Source organism: Plectropomus leopardus, chromosome 13 (genome assembly GCF_026936395.1).
Source record: "Plectropomus leopardus strain MGB_pleo_1.0 chromosome 13, ASM2693639v1, whole genome shotgun sequence".
In the NCBI taxonomy this organism is placed as follows: domain Eukaryota; kingdom Metazoa; phylum Chordata; class Actinopteri; order Perciformes; family Serranidae; genus Plectropomus; species Plectropomus leopardus.
In genome coordinates this window covers 2,532,139-2,548,256 of record NC_142188.1, presented here as the reverse complement: position 1 = coordinate 2,548,256, position 16,118 = coordinate 2,532,139, and the positions used below count along the sequence as shown (strand labels likewise).

The following is a 16,118-nucleotide window of genomic DNA, read 5'->3' as shown; positions in this document are numbered from 1 at the left end:
CACAGGGACGTCTGTAGAAAATAAAGTGTTAGGTGATGCATTTATCTCCCTCTGCAGGGATGCACCCGATGATTAGTCATCGACTCTGCAGCTTTCATCCGGTATTTCTGATGAAAACTGTCCACTTTGCATTCTGTGGATTAAACAGACTAACAGAAGGCCGGTTTCATTACAGACTTGCACAAAACTTAAGCGATGTTTTCAAAATGTCGATGAAACACAATTACAAGATGACTAAGTTTCCACTGAGTGATGTTCTGCGACGTCTCCTCTGGCGAAAACACTTCAGTTACCATGGCGATGGATGTTCAAAACATCAGCAGCTTTATTTCTATCGCAGCCACCGCACTAGCTGTCATTATTTCCGATCCGAGGCCAATCGATTTACGTCAATTTTGAAAAAACTGGTGGTATTTCAGGCTTTTATAGCTTATATGATGTGTAACACCGGGTGGAGGTAATTCGACTTTATGGACGCCAATTAAGCCCAAAGAAGACACTGGACAAAACGTGACTCGGTATGTGTGGACGGAGGAAGAGACCGAGATCTTCTTCACTCTGATATTAGACGAAGAAATTACGACGAAATTAGTTTTATTAAGTGTCTGCGATAGAAATAAACCTCCAAAAAATGTTTTGGACATCCATCGCCATGGTAACTGTGATGTTACCGCGAGAGAAGTCGCAAAACATCACTCAATCATCTCGCCAATGTGTTTTATTGAAATTTCAAAAAAATCGCTGGAAAATCTGTAATGGAAACCTGCCTCCTGCTGCACCAACCACACAGCTGTCTGTCTTAACACACACGCGCACACACACACACGCAGGAAAATATCAATTTCCACATGTTCACGTAGAAGATCATAAAGCATTCTGCCCGTGCCACAGCGTGACCCCGTGACCTACACAACACCTTATACACAAATAATACTGCACACATCTGATATACAGTCTCACAAGGCCCACTTTACCAGCCTGCAGCCTCCTACACACACACACACACACACACACACACACACACACACACGATGCTGTGAGTTCATACCTAATACTGTTCGCCCGTGCCGGAGCTACATTTATCTGCAAACATGCAAACAGAAACTCTCACACTAAAAGACAGATGTGTAGAAACGACAGGAGCATCGACTTTGCGTCGAGGCATCGTGAGATCATAATTAAGGACAAACGGGATTTTGCACAAACAGAACAGAAACGCTGCTGAGTCCAGATAACAATCCAGCATTGTTCACATAAACGCGGCGGGCGCCTCGCCTCAGTAAACGCCGGGGAGGCGGCGAACAGTTTCATGGCTGTCAGCACAAAAGAGCAGTTAAGGTGCTCTGTGTTGCACCTCGGTGAGATGAGACGGACGAGCTCCCACAGAAGGGGGGCGGGAGGTTTCGTCTCGGAAGGATTCAGTTCGGGAGTCTTCAGCTCGATTTGCATACAGAAAGTCGAGAGAACGAGGTAAACGCACGCCGCCATTTACGGCAGTTTTGGGAGCAGAGATTCCTCCTGTGGGTTTTTTCTCTACATTCATAATTTAAGACTGAATATCACTTTGGGGTCTCAGTATTCGGATAAGCAACACAGCGTTTATACGGGACAGCCTGCCAACGAAATTCAGTCCCAGTTTAACCCTTTAACACACACTGGAACTGCACGGTGGCATTTTTTGTAATCTTTACTTTACTAAAATTTCTAAAACCCCCAATTTCATTTTATACAGATGTTTTCATTTAATGCAATTTAGTATTTTAATTATGCTGTCATTCTATTAAATTCTATTTTTATTACATTAAATTTTCTACATTTTAAACAGATTTTATTTACTGTTACTGTCAAGATTCATCATTATTTGTAGTTTTTGTTTGTTTATTTTATGAAGTTACTTTTATTTTTTTAAATAGATGTTTTTACTAGATTTAGTTAGATAAGTAAGTAAATAAATAAATAAGGATTTGAATTGATCCTGAAACTGAGGAAAACTCTGGAAAAACAAACATAATTTGCATGGATGGTTTTTTTTAAATGTAATAGACAACCATAATAACCATGCCTTCTTTTAAATTCCAAATCATTTGAGTTAAAACTGTTTATAACCTGTATCACTGTCTGAGTGTGTTGCCTAAAACTGTATATTGGTGATGTCACAGAATCTCAGCGGCATCATAACAAAATGACGACGGACGAAAACCACAAAAAAATATAACATTTTCCTTCAGAACTTGTTTCCTAATTTGCTGCACGCTGCATCACCGCCACTGACAGAAACATACAAACGTTTCCACACACATTTACTTACACACAAGACTCAAGACACTCCTACTGCCCACACACTGGCACTCACACAGACAGAGGCGCACACATGCACTGTAACACACACACATTTCATTTGCACACACCCCAGTCTTCACCAGCAGATCTCCGTGCTGGGAGCTTATATAAGGGAGAGTGGGAGGCTGAGAGCTATTTCAGGACCAGAAAAGACGCAAGTGTGCATGTGTGCGAGCGTGTGTTTGTGTGTGTGTGTGTGCATGGCTATTGTACCCATATGGATTTGTATTGGTGCAGCTGTGTGTGTGTGTGTATGTGTGTGTGTGTGTGTGTGTGTGTAGGCCTGCTGTAAGGACTATAAGGACTCTGATTCAGTGGGTTTCATAACCAGTCAAGTTTGAAGTGAAGTTTGGCTCTGAACCTCTGGCAGCTCAGAGAGTCTCTGTGCCTACGACGCGTTCAGTCACACCCTGGAGCTGCCTGCACACACACACACACACACACACACACACACACACACACACACACACACGGAGTTAAAAGGCAGCGATCCCGCTGAGCTGCGTAGCAACTGGAAACTGCCTACATGTTTACTTGTTGTAGCCGCAGACGTGTCAAGTGCAGCCGGATGTTGTGGCAGCAGCATCCGTTCCCTCACAGCTGATAAAAGCCGTTCCAGAGACTGCTTTTAATTGCAGTCTTCTCCCAAAAAAGCTCCTCTGAATTTCCTGAGATCTTCAGGAAACTGTTTAAGGGTTCGCTTCTTTCAGTCGAAGAAATAGTCCCTATGGAAACTCACCAAAGTGTGTTTTGTTGTGTTGAGAGCGAGGTCAGTTTAACCCTTAGAGCCACTTTAACAGTGCACACACTCGTGTCTCTCTGTGCAAAAATGCACTTTTCAAAATCATCTTTATAAAAATATTATACATAAATATTATTTTCTACTTTAAATGACTTAATGTCCTAATCATAAATATCAAATATCCATTAATTTCACTAATTTTTACCTGAAAAACAGCACAAACAGTTTTCTTTTTTGCAACATTTTCAGTCTACTACATGCAAAGTAGATGATTATATTTAGATTAAACTGGTGACTCTGAATGTCTGCTCCGCTCATTTTACGCCCATGTTTCCGGATATCTGCTCCGCTCTCACTCGGAGCAGATATCTCCAATAAGAGATTTACCAATAAATCTAATTCACGGTCGAACAGGTCCAGATAATGGCGATCCTGCTCATTCCTGGTGTGTAAGCACATGAAAAGCACGATGCCTTCACGTGCAGCCGTGTTTGACTTTAACAGTAAGATAAGCAGGACGACAGAGTCGAGCGCTGAGCTCTCTTCAGCTCTGGAGGACTCTGGACTTGATGCAGGACCGACTGCAGCAGTGAACGGTAGCTGGAGGGCCGTGCTGACACGAGTGCGCACATCCACAGTTTGTCCTTGTTAGAGTGATTCAGCCTGTCGGTGGGCTCTGGAGAGCCGCGCTGTGAAGTGTGAAGGCTCTCGCCTCCATCACTAAATCATCTGTATCACTGTTTTACTGAGAAAATAAATAAAAAATCACTACCCCAATTCTCTCAAACCAAGCATCTGGAAATCTAAAATGTTTTTTAAAAAGTGTCTTTGAAAATGGGAACACAAATATGTGACAGAGTAAGGAATGAAACAATAACAAAAACATAAAAGCTGCTGAACCACAACACTGAAACCTGAGTGAACTGAACTTTCTTTTTGGAAAAATACAGGAAGAAGATGAGCAACAAAAGAAGAAATGACCCCAAAAATTAATTATAAAAATAGAAGTTGTAGTTAATAAAAAAAAATGTGAAACTTACTTGAAAGTATGCAAACAAAAAAGTACAAACAAAAAACAAGAAAAGGTGCTACAAGAAAGTGCTGAAAAAATTTATTTCAGAAATTTTATTATATTTTTCTGTAACATACTTTTAAATAATAAATTATTAAAATTATATACATAACTTTCTGGACATTTTTTTTTTTTTTTACTATTTTTGATAATTTTCTTATCCTCTCGTCTTTTTTTGTAATCAACTTTTACTAATTTTTTGCAATTTGTGGGACATTTCTTGCCAAGTTGCTCATTGTCTTTCCTCCCATGTTTAACCCTTTGACACCTGAGTAACATAGGCATAAAGGAACTTTGAAAAAAAACACACACAAAAAATAGCACGAAGTTGCTAAAAGTTAAGAGAAAATTTCCTTAAAATTATTGCATAAAATAAAAATAAAATAAAAAAAAAATAGAAGAAAAGAAACTTTAAATTACTTTAAAAAAAGGAAAATAAATAGTGAAATAAATACATAATTACGATGAGTATTAATTGTCTTGACATTTTTTTCCTGTTGTGTGTTAATTTTCTAGTCATTTACTCTCTCTGTTTGCTTTTATTTTATTATTTTGCAATTTGCAGGGCATTTCTTGCCATGTTGCTTGTTGCCTTTTTTCCAAACAAATTTGCTCAGGTGTCAAAGGTCGTAAGTGCTTGTGAAGGAGAACTGATATGTATCCGTGTTTTAAAGGGTTAACAGAAAGTTACAGTCAAACGTCTCTGCACAGCTGTTTTATCTACAGTCTCAGAGCATGTTCGCCTGCAGCTTTTCTCACTAAACTGCAGTTCTGAAGCATTTCAGTGAGTCAGTAAAGCGTGTTATCGGGTACTGACGAGCACCGAACCTGCCAGCAGCTCATATTTCTCTCACACACACACACACACACACACACACACACACACACACACACACACACACTCAATATCTTTACACATGTCCATTTTCAGAACGAGCAACCATCAGGAATCTGTGTTTCACCTATAAATAACTGAATTAAGGTGGAAAAGTCACCAATTTGATTAATTCTAAAAATGCTGAATAAATACTGCAGCATCAGAAACATGAATGACTACAGTAATAATTATTTACTGCATAATAACTAAATAACTGTTGTCAAACTGTCAAACTTGTGTCCTAAACTTTTGTGTAAATGTGCTGGGAAAATAATATTTCACTGGAAGTTTTACACTTTTCACGCAGCTGTGATCAGAGAGCAGCCTTAATCCTGGTAACAGTATTTGAATTAATCCGGTATAATATAATGAAAACAGCCACGAGGTAATTTGTGTGAAAGCATCTTAAGAGTTTCTATCTGGTTCTTCCATCTAGTGGTTGAGAACGGCCTCACAGTGACTTCCCAAAACGCTTCTCAGCAGGACGCAACGAGACGTAATGGAGGTTCATTGTGGAGTACTGATACTTTAGTAAAAAGAAGATTAATGTCTGCATCCTTTTCTGTTCTACTGCTGTCATCTGAACTGTAATATCTATTTACTCGATTAAGAAAACTTTTTTAAATTTATTTTATTTTATTTTAAAGAGCTTTTGAGGAACCTCGACAGGTTTGATTGCTATCCTTTATCATTAAAATCTAATTAAATCACAATTAATGAAGCATTTCACTGCCGGAAAGACGACCTTTCATAAAACTGGTCTGTCTCTTTAGTAGACAGATGCAAATACTTTGAAACTGGTGCTACATAACAAGATTAAAAAACAACAACAAAAAAACCCCACAAAAAACAGAGAATTAGAGCATTAATCTGTGGCATCGATTTGCTCAAGAAGTAGTAAACCTACAACTACCACAATGCACTGCGCCACACTGAACCAATCCCATTGGTTTACTGGTTTATCTGTTATTTGGTCCCATTTTACTCGAATGTTATCGTCTTTTATTTTTTTTAGATCTATTTAACCTGTTTCATTCTATCTTATTTTTTAAATTAATTTATATTTAATTAATTTAAGTATAAGCATTATCCTCTTTTAAAGGTCTACTTTTAATATGGTTATTTTTGTTTAATTGCAAAATTTTTTTAATCACTTCTGACTTTTATTGGTTTATTTTTCATCTTAATTATTATCTTATGAGTTTCTATTTATATTTTTAATGGATCTGATTTGCTTTTATGTTTCGTTGACGGCTTTGATTTGTGTAAGCGACTTTTATCTTGCACTTTGTGCAGCACATTGTGCTTCCCCCTGTAAAGAAATGTACTGTAATAATTAACATATGTTTTGCTTGCTTGTGCATCAGTTCTTTCTATTTTTCTTTTCCACCTAAATCACTCCAATATCCGTCAATCATGATCACTTGCGTCCCGGTAAAGTACAAGTTCACCGCTCAGAGCTTGAAAAGAAAAGAGCGGTTTGATTTATTTTAAGCTTTCATCTCGGAGGCAATTCTAATTAAAGAGCTTTTCCCAAACATTACACAGGAGGCCTGTGGGGCATCATCCAGCACTTCCAAATTACACACTCCCAATCTGTGTTTTTCAAATATGGACTTAAGTAACTATCTAATAAAATCTCGTAAAAAAAAGAAAGAAAGCACCAGAACTTCTTTGAGCACTCATTTAATAAGCGTAGGTATCAATTTGTTCCCGCTGATGGATATCTCATTTTAGAATGAGACTTTAAATTATTCAGTGAAGAGATAATGAGCAGACATCCCACACAAGGCCACGAAAACAACTCGCACAAGCCTGGCAGTCATCGGCACTCGGTCGGTAATGAAACAGCATCACCCGAGCGGCGCTGAAAATTGCCGGTAAATAAGTGGAAGAGTTGAAAAGGTTACACAGCCTCGTTTCCCTCAGCGTGCTACTTTTTCTTGAGGGGAGAATAAGCAGCGGCGTCAGATACGACCGCCAGAGGAGTTCAGCCAAAAAAGCTGCAGCAGTGGCTGGTGTCTCCAAATAACCTCTGGCTTATTGGGCTTATTGATCTCCAGACTGGAAGGACTTGAAAGAAGCACTGCAGCGTCTGTGGGTCTTTTCTTAATCACAACAGTGAGCGGGGAAATAAGCAGAGACCAGATTCACGAGGCACCTGAGTTAAGAGACACATGCAGCAGTGCTGAAACAGGAAGAGGAAACTGGCTAAAACGACGTGTTTAAAGTCATTTAGCAAAAAACAGATGTGCATATGTTTGCATGTTTCACCTGGGTCCAAGAAAAGACCCCAAATTTAACAAGAAAATAGTGGAAATTCATTGAAAATTTGCAAAAAAAAGAGGTAAAGTAAAAAAAAAAAAAAGAAAGAAGCAAGGACATGAAAATTATGTTAGTGTTATTATAATGGTGTTATATATATGTTATATATATATATATAACACCATATATAATACCTGAATCATATTTTCAATATATAATTCTAAGTTTCTGGATATTTTTCCCTTTTTTAAAATAATTTTGTTTTTTAATTCTTTTTTGTTACATTAACATTAATTTTCAGTTTTCTTGTCACATTTTTCCTACAATTTCTTGAAATTTGCTCATTGTCTTCCCCCATGTTTTTAGAGAGAAATAAAGCTACCTGCTCATGTTTATGAGGTTTAAATACTTGTGAAAAGCGTCTGAATATAGGCTGAGAAAAACAATGTCGATGTGGGTTATTGTAAAACTGAAAAAAGGGGTTTGATTAGAGTATGGTAAAGTAAGTATATCAAGCATATCAAGTATAGCAAGTATTTGCATTCGCTTTTTTATTTGGCTTATTCAAAATAAAGACGCAACTGTAACTTAGGTTTTTGAGGGTTAAAATAAATAAAATAGCTGTGCAGCGCGCCACAACCAATGAGTAATATGACGACAGCTATAGAAAATTTGGAGACTATGATAATAAGAATATGCAGCTCTAGCATTGAGATTAAATTTCCGAGGACTCGGGACGACCGAAGGGATCGAGGTCACGAGGGCGCGCCGGCCTGTGCAGCACCGGCAGCACGTTGCTGCTTTTTTTATACATTTTAAAATGGATAAACTGTCAGATTTGTGTCTCGTGAGATTAAACATGTTTGTCTCCCCCTGCCCATAAAAAAACAGACACACACACACACGCATGCACACGCGCACACACACACACACACACACACACCAAAGCAGATTTTGTTTTTTTAATCATAAATCATTGGTTTACAAAACTGACAATCATGTTGACGTTGCAACCTCTTGATTGAAAAACTAAGAAAAAATAGAAGCTCTTGCAGGATCACTGAACATATACTCGACACGTATGTTTGAGTGCATGTGTGTGTGTGTGTGTGTATGTGTGTGTGTGCGTGTGTGTGTGTGTGCGCGTGTGTGTGCATGTGTGTTTGATCTATATTTGAGTTTGCTGTTTCTATCTCTCGTCCGCAGCCGGTCTGGTAGCAGAGCTGCTGTTGGGCGTTTCTGTAGTGTTGCAGTTAACCATCTGCGGCCTCGGTTGTTTTCCGTGTGTCATCGCCATGGCGACTCAAAAATGGCTGTCACAGCTACTTGGTTTCAGAGCTCCTGGCGATCGTCCATCTGTCTGTATGATTTTAGCCACGACTGATCAGCGTCTCTGCCGCAGCTGTTTTGCTGCTTTTGCTCTCTGGGTGTTTCCTGTCGTGGTTGTCATGGTGACTTGGTGTTCAGCACCCGGACGGTCTTGCGGCCGTAGTGCCAGTAGCTGTAGCCTGACGCTGCTGTAGTCACCGCCGTAACATACCTAAAATATAACAAGCATAATAATTTCATTCAATTTCTATCCGACTGACCAGTTTAATTTTGAATAATAAAATAAAATGAATTTTTAAAAATAATACTAACAGCATAATTCTCCAGGTTTTTACTGTGTTGTGTGAGCACTAAGTAATCACACTCCAGCGGCCGGACGAAGTCGATCAATTAGATGATAACTTTCAAAACACTGTATCAAATTATTACATTTGAATTAAAGTTGTGCAATTAAAATCTATGTTTTTTATGCAGTGGTCAAAGAAAGTCACTGTGGCAGAAGCAAAGCACACTAGAAAATGAAAAACCTAAAATATGAAGTGTTTTAAAAAAAACATATTTCTTTAATTTATCTGTCATAACACAGAATAAGGAAAGAGTTAAAATAAACATTATCTGATGGCATATTTACCAATATTGAAACTATCGTATTTACAGTATTTACGGGTTCTGAGCACATGAACAACCCTCCAAAATCATAATTAATGTGGGAAATTTCAATGATATCCGAGCTGCCGAGTTGTGACGTTTTGCCTTAGCACGGCTGTTAAGTTATGAATTGCTCTCCAGCAGCGTATTTGTGCGAGTAACACAAAGCAAAAATATTTGCTTCACGTTCTGTGTGAACACAGAAGACATTTACAAAAAAACCCAGCTAAAATAATCGATGCCTGTTGCTCTTATTGTTGTATCAGTGACACACTCTGCTGAATTTGTATGAAAATGTAGGTTACTGTGACACAATCGTTTGTTTGTCCCGAGTCGGATCTGAACTCCAACTCACTCCGAGTTGTGGATGAAATGAGTCAGTGCTCTTAACCTGAACTCTGCTGGAACAACCGAATCAAAGTGCTTGACTGAGATGAAATCGTTTCAAAAACCCTTCGCCCAGTAAACAGGTTATTGTTGTTGTTGTTGTTGTTGTTACCACTACACTGAAGAGTACAGGACATCATGGATATTAAAGTCACGTGGACCGAACCTGTGTGTTCGTGTAATATAGTGTTTGTGTTTTACCATAAGCACTGCAGCAGGACGCTGTCTGTATACTGGAAGACCGGAGCAGCCAGCGAGGACGCAACCAGCAGCAGCTGGATGGCTGTGTTCACCTAACACACAAAAAGTCACAATAACAAGATGAAAAACGCACAAAAGCCTTTCACGTTCAAGACTACCTGCTCCTCCGACAAATGAGGTCTGGCTCATTATTTCTGTGAAAATCTGTTGCACACCGAGACAACAGCTGAGGCAGGTTCCAGCAACACAAAAACACTTTTTGGCAGCTAAAATAAAAAACTACTCCTGCCAGGCACCACTTTCTGAGGGTATCAAGATGAATTATGCAGAATCTGCGGTGGAGCCATAAAGGAACATTTTGACAGTGAATTTCAATGTGTTAGTTTTTGCACGACACATTTCTGCATCTGTGTTGCACAGATTATCATTCGAGAACGGACCCAAAAAAAAAAAAAGGTGTAACGGGACGATGATTTTCACTGACAGTTTCATATCTGTTTGTTTGGTTTCCTTCGTGACTGAAACTGTAAATCTGATTTGCACTGATTTTATAAAAAAATCTACCTCCATAAACATCCTTTCTGCAAAATGACAACAAAATTTAGGAGAGATTCTGTAATCCACCGAGCAAGGTTTTCAGTTTCTGTATCTGCAGAGGTTATTAAGAACAAAAAATAATAAAATAATCCCACATGCTCATTACATCATGATCTTCATGGCTCCACTGCTGCTAAATCTCCACTTTAGTGCAGAAAGGTACAAAATGTTCAAAAGTCCGGAGCAGAGAGCGAGTGGGTGGATGTGTGTGTGTCACCTTGCTGAAGAGTGTGGGCTTGAGCTGTGCTGTGGTGTAGCAGGGGTTAAAAAACTTGCTGAGGGTTACCTGCATGAAAAAGAGGAAGAGATTTTAAACACGCATTCATTTTATTCCTTCCTTCCTTTGTTAGTAATCAGAGTACATTAATGTTACTTTCTATTCTGATGAAACTGCCCCTGAAATTAAACTGTATTAAAGTCCAGGTGAAGCAAAATCCTTCATTTCTTCAGAAACACGCTCGAAATGTTACGAAACACCTGAAAAGACTGAACTGTGTAGCACTGCACTGCAGAGTTAACCCTTCGAAACCTAATTGGCTTGATTTCTTTCAAAAACATGGGAGGAAGCTAACGAGCAACTTAGAGCCCCAAAATCAGCAAGAAATCAGTAAAAAGTTATAAGAAAAACAACCCGAAAATAAGAAGCAAAAAAGCAAACAAAAACAGACGAGATGAGGACTTTAAGAAAGCACACTTTAAGCAAATATTTGTCTGTAACATTTTAACTGTATAATTATAAGAACTATAAATTTAGTTCATAGTTAGTTTAATTCTGGACGTCTAGTTTTTTGATTATTTCTAATAACCCCCTCAGTTAATATTCAGGTCATTTTTTGTCACCTTTTTTTCCAGTTAGCTGAATATTTCTTGCCATGTTGCTCATTATGTTTTTCTGTGTTCTCAAAAGTAATCAAACCACTTTTCTCAGGTTTCAGAGGTCTAATGACGTAGTTTCAGCTCCTTCAGCGGAAAAGCCCAAAAAATTTTCAGGAGTCTGAAACCTGATTTTATACACTTTTTTTTTTTTTTTTTAACCCTCTATGGTACAGCGTTGCCACATGGCAACAACACCATTTTAAGCCTTCTACACACAGATAATACATACCAAGTTATGATGCAATGCATTAAAAAAGAGGTGGGGTTCTTATTAAACCAATAGCAGTGTTTAAATTTGTCACATTACTTTCTATAGGCCATTTTGAAACCCTTTTCTGCAGACATCATGGACGGGAGGAGCCTCACCATTTGACGCCTAAAAATTCAACAAAAAAAGTGTTTTTTTGAAGTTTTTCAATGGGAAAAAAAATATACACTCAACAATAGGTTAGTTAAGTTCATTATCATGTAGTTTCTTGCACTGTAGTTGATCAATAAATAATAGAAAATGTTAAAAATGTGTACGTTGCCATATGGCAACACCGTACCATTATGGATTGCTAGCCTGGCATGTTGATAACATTTTGTATATAGGCCTACTTTGCAATTGCATTGGTGTACACTGATCTTCTATAGTCTATAAACTATAATAATGCACTTTGTGAGTCCTTTCCACATTGCATATGATGATATTTGACACATCTTTCTTCCATTTACAGAATGAATGCAAATTTTTTTTATGGTACATCGCGGAAAAAGGCTGAACTAGCCCTCCCACTAGATGATAGTGAAGATGACAAAGAATTCAGTGACGAGGAAAATGAGCTGCTGGAAACACAGAGTGAGAGTGATGAAGACAGTGAGACGGATAAAGATTATGAGCCAGAGAATGAGGACAGTGGGGACAGTGAGGACAGAGACAGTGAGGGCAATGGAGACAGTGAGGAGAGGGAAGACAGTGAGGATGATAGTGAAGTGACAGGTATTACCAGTAAGAGAGTGTAAAATGGGTAACACTTTACTTGACGCCTGTTCAGGCTACTGGGGATTGTTTATACTATAACATGAGTTTTAAAATAAATGTTACATACAATTTTAAACAAAACTCTCATGTTTTCATTACTTTCCATTATGGTACGGTGTTGCCATATGGCAACGAACCCTAAAAACTACTAAAAAAATAATATTTTTTGAAAATGTCTCTTAATTATGTTTATTTGGTCTATTTTAAGACAAAAAAACACCCCAAACATTTTTTTACCAACTGGGATCATAGTGCGTACCATAGAGGGTTAAATAATTGGTTAAAAACACATTTTCTGTGGTGTAATATAGACCGTACACACATTTATTTTTGCTTTACCGGGACTTTCGATAAAAATCTTTGTCTCGGTGTTTAGATTGAAAGAAGCGTGCTCACCGGCGGAGGTACAGTCTTGTATCTGACCCAGAAAACTGCAGCTATCAAACCAACATCTCTGGAAATCACCAGAGCTGTCAGGAGAGCTGAAAGTGGGAAAACACAAACCCAATCAACACCGCTGGAATAAACTCTGTCGTCACAGAAAACAGACGCATCACATGAGACACAATAAAGTGGAAAAAACAAATAAAAGCAGCCGTCAGTTTCTCAGATGGTGAAAATATCAGATTATTACCTGGAATAAGTTCGGCGTAGGTGAGACTGACATATAAAATACTGATGAGAATCTTATCGGCCAGCGGGTCGAGAGCGCTGCCCAACGCCGACTTCTGAGTCGGCCACGTTCTGGCGATGTAGCCGTCCAACTGAGAAACAGGCAGAAAGAGATGACGATATTTGAAAAGATGCTTTTTAAACTGTCACGTTTTAATTTAGGAAACTGAAGTTCTTACCCTCAGGTGTTTATTTGGCAATTCTAGATAATATTTCGGTCGTTTGCAGCCTTTTTACTCACTTGTAGGTCAAAGGTCGGCACATCCCCTTTAATAATTAGCGCCCTGCTCTACTGGCCTTGTCTGGGATGTCCTGATCATTAACGAACATGTTTAATTAAGATCATTTTGTCAGCTGTTTTATAATGTGACCGGCCAACGTTTCAAAAAATAAAGCTGGATAATGTTCTGCGACAAACTCTGATTACACGTCATCGCAGCGCTCCAATCTTTTCTGTTAGTTTCTAACTTTTAGGAAAATAACCGTAATATTTGCTGAAACTGTCACTGCATCCACATAGTATTTTATTAGTCTTAAAAATATCATTTCCCTCCTCCTCTGACTGCCTCTAATGGCATTTATTAAAAATAATACACAATGGAGTGTGTCTGTCCGTCGCATCCTACGAGTGTTTAAAGTGTCCGGATCTGAATTACCAGGTCGGTCGCTCCGGCCAGTGTGAAGAGGGCGAGGCTGAGGTGAAAGTGCTGCTGGATGATCAGATAACCCAAAAACGGAGCCAGCAAAATGCGACACACACACAAGAAATTGGGGACCGTCCACGGGTTCTCATACTGCGGAAAAACAGGAACATGTGTTACTCCACAGGTCAAGAGTGGGTTAACAAGTCAGAGACATGTAACAGCTCTAACACTGTGCAACAGAAAAATCAGCCTAAACTTATTCTAGACACATTTTGTTTTAATGTTTTCAAAGGTTTAAGGTTTCAAAAGGTAAAAAAATAATAATTTGATTATTTCCTGTCTTTGCTGAACAAGTTTTATGTGAAAGGAATAAAAATCATGACTAAAACCTGGCATTTAAAGGGTTAAATTTTTAGAAAATTAGTGGATATTTGATATTTATTAGGACTAAATGAAAGTAAATAATAATATCAGGGTGTGTAATATTACGGCAGGTCTTCAGGGTTAACTATATATTTTCCTAAAGCTGTAACTGATTACAGTTACATTTATTTTCACATTTAATAGTTACATTTAACTAGTTACTCTCAAACACTGCTTATAGTTACATTGTTACATCCCTGAGGATCAGGAAACCACTGTGTTTCATTACTTTTTTTATTTTTAAATACTACTACTTAAATACTATTTTTAAATAACTCCAAGTGTATTTATACACATATGTTAATATTTTAAACTGTCCCTCAAGTTTGTGGGTATATTTTTGTTTGTTTTGTCTAAGCCTCTTTACTTTTGTTTTTTTGATATGCAGCTTTAGCTACTTTTTTTAAAATAATGACTTTCAAATGTACAAAAGGAAACTGATAATAAAAATAACAATGAAATATAATAATAGTAATAATAATACTAATAATAAAAATAACAATGAAATATAGTACTACTACTACTACTACTAATAATAATAAAATATAATAATAGCTATAAAATATCACAATAGTAATAAAAATAATAATAAAAATAATAATGAAATATAGTACTACTACTACTACTACTACTAATAAAATATAATAATAGCTATAAAATATAACAATAGTAATAACAATAATAATAAAAATAATAATGAAACATAGTACTACTACAACTAATAATAATAATAAAATATAATAATAGCTATAAAATATAACAATAGTAATAAAAATAATAATTAAATATAGTACTACTAATAATAATAATAGAAATAATAATAATAACAAAACCAATCATTACAATAAAAATAAATGATTAAAAGTTAAAATAATAAATAAAAACGGGGTGTGACTCACCAGCACTCTGAATTTGAAGAGTCCGTGTTCCGGTACCGCGCTGACGTCACTCCGGTCCACCGGTGAGCCGTCAGGTGTCTCCTCGCTCTTTCCGCTGCAGAGCCCACGAGCTGTAGGTGACAGCGGGGACCGGAAACTGGCTACCGACCTCTCGTGACCTCCCCGGTGCCAAATCACGGTTCCGTGCGCGTGCCGCGGCGTCGCTTTTACCTGCTGGAGGATCCCGCTCCAGCACGCGACGCGGCCGTCCGACCCCGCGAGCCACGAGCCGTTAACCGAGGGCGGCTTCAACCTTGCGCACTGGGTGACAGGTGAGTGCGCGTGCCGCCATGGCGCAGGCTCGAGCCGACACACACCCGCGCAGCGCGCGGACACCAACGCGCGAACGGTGGCTGCGTTGCGGCAAAGCGGCGCGGAAATCCTCCGAAAACACATCGTCATCATCTTCACGAGCCCTCCGTTACCGACGTGATGGCCTCGTGCGGTCCGTAACCGTTTTCATGGTGAAGTTTGAGGCTCCGACAGTCAGAGCCGACGGAGTCTCAGCTCCTGACAGCAGGCTGCCATGTTGCCGTAAACCGACACCGCGCACACTGTCGCAAAACCGCCGATGACGTTACCAAGGCTTTTATTTTGAAAATGTAAAAAGTATTTAAATATGTATTTTTTGATAACTGTTCATGTCCTCCTTTTATATTTTAATAACATTTTACATATCTTTATTGGCTTATATATTGATATTAGGTTTATTACTATTTATTCTGTGTAGTAAGTCATGTTTTTAAGTGCTCTCATGTATGTTTGTGTTTGTCTGACTTATTTTGTACACATCTTTTGTTAAATAAAGCGAAAAAAAAATCCAAGGCGAAAGTCCAGAATGAGACCCAGAAATAAAAAATCATGTCCCTCCTCCTCTGATTGCCTCTAACAGCATTTATTAAAAAAATAAAAAATAAATAAATAAATAAATAAAAATAATTATATATATATATATATACACATACATATATATATATATACTGTTGGGTTTACAGTTTGGCTCTAAGAGACTTTTTTGTAGGTCCTGGAGTGTTACATATGCCTCCAAAGTTGAAACATCAGACCTGATAAGTCTTCAAAATT

At 38.1% G+C, this 16,118-nt stretch overlaps 1 protein-coding gene across 1 annotated transcript; it reads right to left on the bottom strand.

Annotated features, from left to right (window-relative positions):
• Window positions 1-8,244: 8,244 nt before the first annotated feature.
• crls1 (cardiolipin synthase 1) lies at window positions 8,245-15,620 on the bottom strand. Its single transcript, XM_088086115.1, has 7 exons — window positions 14,997-15,620; window positions 13,687-13,824; window positions 12,993-13,122; window positions 12,755-12,840; window positions 10,676-10,744; window positions 9,862-9,953; window positions 8,245-8,836 (listed from the first exon to the last, which is right to left on the bottom strand). The coding sequence occupies exons 1-7, from the start codon at window positions 15,438-15,440 to the stop codon at window positions 8,743-8,745; spliced, it is 1,053 nt and encodes a 350-aa protein (XP_087942241.1). The 5' UTR covers window positions 15,441-15,620; the 3' UTR covers window positions 8,245-8,742.
• Window positions 15,621-16,118: the final 498 nt, after the last annotated feature.